Source organism: Gossypium hirsutum, chromosome D06 (genome assembly GCF_007990345.1).
Source record: "Gossypium hirsutum isolate 1008001.06 chromosome D06, Gossypium_hirsutum_v2.1, whole genome shotgun sequence".
Taxonomy (NCBI): Eukaryota; Viridiplantae; Streptophyta; class Magnoliopsida; order Malvales; family Malvaceae; genus Gossypium; species Gossypium hirsutum.
Genome location: NC_053442.1, coordinates 26806966 through 26812438, shown reverse-complemented (window position 1 = coordinate 26812438; position 5473 = coordinate 26806966). Strand labels below are relative to the sequence as shown.

The following is a 5473-nucleotide window of genomic DNA, read 5'->3' as shown; positions in this document are numbered from 1 at the left end:
GATGAGAATATAAGTTTTGAAGGTAATTATTTAAGGTTTTATCCATATTATCTTACTAAGCTTTATGCTTAACATACAGTTGTGTTTACGCATAGGTTTTCCGAAACCGGGCTCAGTGCTTCTCGAGGATGACAAGTATACACCATAGTCACCATTGAAGAGTATGAAACATTTGTATTTGCAATTTTTACCTAATGGCATGTACTAAAGGAGTTATCTAGGGGTGCATATAAGATTGTTTCATATTACTCTAAATTGTAATAGTGATATCTATTTTACTTATTTTGCTCGACCTTGAGTCGCATGCTAAATTTATTTTCAATGTATGGATGCATGCTTTGGTTTTCCATGCTTTAATTTGGTTATTGAATGTTTTTATATAAGTTTAATATGCTAGCTTAACATCTTGAATGTTTGGACATGTTTTGCCACATTTTGACTATGTATCATGAATAGGCCCGGCCCTGAGGGTTGTTTGAGAGTGCAACCACCCATGGCCCAAAACTGGAAGGGGCTCAAAAAAATATTTTTTTAGCTTTTAATGTGAAAAAAAAAATTCAGATTAAAATAAATTAAATTAATTAAATGCCTAGGGCTTTTAATTTTTCACCATAAATACTTCATCTTTTAGGGCCCCAACAATTTTTTAGCTTTTATTGTATTACATTTTATAATTTTTTTAAGAGGGGCCCAATTTATTGTTTCGCCTAGGGCCCCAAGAATGTCAAGAACAGGCCTGTTCATGAACAAGAATGCTAGTCCTTTGATTTTTTTTTAACATGTTTTATGAAAGTCTAGTTTGAAGGTGTTTCGAAAGTTGTTTTCAACCATTAAATATGATTTCTAAGTTACTAAAGCTAGGCTTTTAATATGGTGAAGTTTGGGGTTGGGAAAGGGGTGTTTCAATTTTTGGCTTTAAGGGTCGAAGTATCGGTAGAAGGACTCAGAGGTATCGACACAAGTGAATTAGAATGCCTCAATGGGTTTTCTAGAGCCCTTGTATTGATACATCTAGGCACATGTATCGTAACAAGTGCCCTAGACTTAAGAAACCACATTGTTTTGAGTTGTTTTGATTTTTCGAGGTCAATTTTGGGTCTCAAGCACCTCCGACCACCCTCTAACATCTTCAAAAGGGTTTTAAATCGTCTCTAAAGTCTTTTAATTAATCAAAACTAGGATCAAAGATTTTATGAAAATGTTTTTAAATTTTCAAGTTTAGTAAAACTCTTATTTCTCTTAACCCAAACGACTCCACTTTAAGCCGATAAGCCTCAAACATTTGGTTTATAAACTAAATGAGTTTTAACATGTTTTTAAAGACCCAAAATAATTTCAAATTTGTATATTACTCTTTCTTGAACATTGAGAATTGTTTTAAATAAATTTTATAAGATTGTGAAATGATGTAGTTTATCCAAATTTTTAATATATATATTTATTACATTTTTCTTTTTTCACCTAAATACCCTATTTGTGGTTATATAGCTGTAGCGTAGAGCTGATAGCAGCAAGTATTGTTGTTACGAGACATGAAGGGCATGATAGTTTATTGATCAAGAAAAGTACTAGGAATTTTATTAAGATATCTGACATTAATATAAAACTAAGTAAATGGGAATCCTTAATTATACCTTGTCTATCAGTTATTGTCATAACGGGGATTAGGCTATTCTCAAGCCCGGCTTTCGTTATACTATATAATTAAGAATATAAAGCTAAAATATGTTATCGCTCTCCACTTCGTCAATTTACCGTAACTTCCTCAGAATGCTACTAAACTTGCGATCAATCCTATAACCGCTGCAACGCCTACCCTTAACCACACTACTCTAGAAGAAGCTGAAGATGTAGGCTCTTCAGCGTCATCGTCTTCGTCGGAATCGGGCTCAGGAGGCGACTCCGACCTGGACTTCGCCTTCGCCTTCCCGGCCTTAGGAGATTCAACCGGCGATTCTGATGGTGAAGGGGACTCCGCTTCATCTTCATCCTCCTCTTCCTCCGATGGACCAGGGGAACTGGGGGACTTCTTGGGAGCAGCGGCCGGGGGCTTGGAAGAACCCGGTGGTGGAGGAGGAGCAAGGATGGCATCGCCGAAGCCAGGAGCTACAATGGGTGTGCTAATGTGAAGCACAGATAAGTTGAAAGGCTGGGAGATGACAGACCCCAAAAGCTTACCAACTAGGGGTGCACCCTTCACGGCGGAGCCAAACACAACCTCACCCCGTGCTATCCTGGTAATGTTGACGAAACCTTGTTGATTGATAGCGGAACCAGTGGTTTGATACAAGGTGGTGAGGAGGGCGCTCTTCTTCCCAAGCTTTTGGATCTTTTGCCTATCGTAATAGTCGAGGATAATGTGATTCATGAGAATCTTCCTCAGTTCATCGCTGGACCTGTCTGTGATGGATTGGATGGAACTATTGTCTAGGGCTAGTATGGTAATGGTCTGGCGACGGTTTATAGCATCAGTCAGCTTGGTCTTTCTGAAAAGATCGCTGAGAGTGCTGTAATCAGAGTACGGCGCAAGCGACTTAGTGATGTTTAAAGCTGTACAGGTAGTGGACAAGGCCAGCAAGATTGCAGCAATGAAGAAGAGGAGGAAGGCTCCGGTATTGGCATTCGCACTCACACCCATTTCTGTGTGGAAAGCTGATTAAAACAAAGCCTGTTTAATCCTGCCTTACCACTTGGCCATTATGCCTTTACTTATATACGAACCTGGAGGCTGGACCGCTCTGAATCTGCCTACATTTCCGGTTCCTTCTCTCCGACCTGGTCCTTCCAACCATGTCTTAACTTCTGCTTTCCACTTGTCAATTCTATATCATACAATTGGAACGTTTCCAATCCATGTTATTACTATTTTGGAATTCCTCCTTTAATTTCATTTCATCCTAACCTTATTATAATCATTCATTCACAACTGAAAACAGAAAGTGTGTTTAGCTGTTGCGCCTAACATTTATGTCCGTGGTCAGCCCACCCCACCAAAAATATAGCCATTCAACTTTGTCAAATCTTTATATCCTTATCTAAAGCATTTAAAAGCCATGTAGTTAGTGTAGGATGGAATAGAAGTTAAGGTCTACTAGTTGGAAATCTTTATCTATAACCAAAACCAAGACAGTGGGGAATGATAAGCCAAGGATATCTTATACATATAGTGTGTGTAGATTGGCCGATAGACGATTTAGCAAAAGATATATATATATATAATGGGTAATGAAGGGTCTGTGTCATTTAGGAATGGTGGCATGCTTAAAGAGGAGCACAAATAAAGAAGAAAAAAAAAAGCAAGGCAGCCCCTTGTGTCTGAATGGTTGATAAAGGCATGCACAATCACTTGCACAAGCCATTATCCCTTCTCCTTGCCAGTTAAGACTTGGGAGGACCACCATTGACTCAAACACTCGAAAAGGAAGTTCTGGAACATCATTAATTCTAATTGTATATGTATGACCAAAAATGATTCACTGATTAAAGAAAATTAAATTTAATTGTTAAACACTTTTTGAAAAAGAGCTCATGGTTTTTCAATAAAAATAGGAAATATTCTTATATTAATAAAATTTTTAATTTTATTTTTAAAAATATCAAACATCATAATTTCCAATAGTATATAATAGATTATTACTATAATTCAATTATTTAATAATACAATTTTATTTTAATAATAAGTTTTAACATTAATTATACTTTTTATTATTAATATTTTATTAAAAATACTTTCTATTAATATTTTAATAATAAATATATATTATAATTTATAAGTATTTAATAATAAATATTTTATGATAATATTTTAATTGTATAAATATGGCTATTTGTTTAAATCCAATTGAGATTCCTGTATTCCTTTCCTCCACTCTCGTACATTTAACTTTGAATTTTAATTAGGTATTTGTTACCATTAACTTTTTATAAGATAAAATAGTTATTTTTAGATAAATTTTGGTTGTTAAAAGATAATTTTTCAATAATATTTTGTAACAAATATAATTTATATTGTATTTATTTTATTTAAAGAATTTTAAAAAAATAATTTAAGAAAAATTTTCCAAAATGAATATGTATGTGTTAATGTTATTTCATGGCGCTCTGAATTAACAGTCTAGTTCAAAAAATATTTTATAAAAATTGGACTTGGTCTTAATTCTCAAGAAAATCTAAATAAATTAGTAAATATTGAATGTAATAATAAGGTACTAGCATCTTAACAAAAAAAATATTATTATTAAAAATAATAGTCACAGTTTATGAATCCTACACAGAATAAAAAAATTATCCAAACAACTGTAAATGGGGAAAATACAAGAAAGGAAAAGAAAAGTAGAGTTCATAATGTAGCATAGGATGGATATCGAAGACAAAGTACATGGTAATGATAGATTTGACTAGACGGGCATGAAGGACCATCCAGCTAGCTACCCCATGTGATGCCATGTGGGTTATGTTGCATTTTTTACCAACTAAAAACATTGAGGATAAATTTCTAGTCTCTCATATAAAGATGACTAAAACGTAATGTTGTGGTCCTGTTTTCACTTTGCTGCTTTAGGCTCCAATGATTTTCGAATTGACTTTAATATCTATATCAACATTAGTTTTTAATTAATTAGATTTCCATTTCCTGGTGTTCACACAAGTTTTCATTCATTATTGGTAGGATCATATTTATACAAGTACGGTAATTAGAGCGGATAGATATCTAGTAGTGGGACAGGCAAGGGTCCTACCCTCTTAAGAATAGAAATTTGTCTCTTTACATCAAAAATTCATTTATAACTTCTTCAAAATAAAAATAGTAAAAGTTTATGTTAATCCAATATCAACTTTTCGATAGTATGGCCATTTTTCAGTCATCAAAACTCAAAACCCTATTTGTAGCAATATAATTAGTTGATGTTTAATGAAATCTAAGGAAGGGGGGGGGTAGGGTATCTTCTGCCTTCCACCAAAATCAGTCCAAGGACAAAAATTGTGCGGCGTGCGGCTTTCTTTCACGTGGACATCTCGTGATGTTAATAATAAGTGAGCTGGCTTCAACCAGCGATAGAATATGCAGACATACCTTCCACTGCCATACTTTTCAAAACGATTCCAGTGAGTCACCCTATTATATAACATAAAACAAGATTCCATGCTCTAAAAGCAATGAAAACTTACATAACATACATATACATATATTATTATAAATAAGAAAAATTAGATTCTTTGTCAATCTAAAACCACACCCCCACGGATGGTATGTGTACCCTAAATTACATCCTAAAGGCATCCATGTACCCTGTTATTTAAACCCATGGTCTCCCACAATATCTGGATTCTCTACCAAAACCAAACATGTCCATCATCAACTCTTCTTTCTTTACCTTTCCATATCATTATTTCATGCTCCTCTTGTTTTAATGTGTCCCCCTCGACACACACATTTATTTATGTATATATATAGACCCCATCACCTCCCCTT

At 34.4% G+C, this 5473-nt stretch overlaps 1 protein-coding gene across 1 annotated transcript; it reads right to left on the bottom strand.

Annotated features, from left to right (window-relative positions):
* Positions 1-1590: 1590 nt before the first annotated feature.
* Positions 1591-2676, bottom strand: LOC107902012 (fasciclin-like arabinogalactan protein 3). Its single transcript, NM_001398372.1, has one exon. It carries the CDS (start codon positions 2636-2638, stop codon positions 1766-1768), a length of 873 nt encoding a protein of 290 aa, NP_001385301.1. The 5' UTR covers positions 2639-2676; the 3' UTR covers positions 1591-1765.
* Positions 2677-5473: the final 2797 nt, after the last annotated feature.

Bases quoted from the DNA above. Each gene is read 5' to 3' on its own strand.
- LOC107902012 (NM_001398372.1), bottom strand. From the start codon at position 2,638: ATGGGTGTGAGTGCGAATGCCAATACCGGAGCCTTCCTCCTCTTCTTC.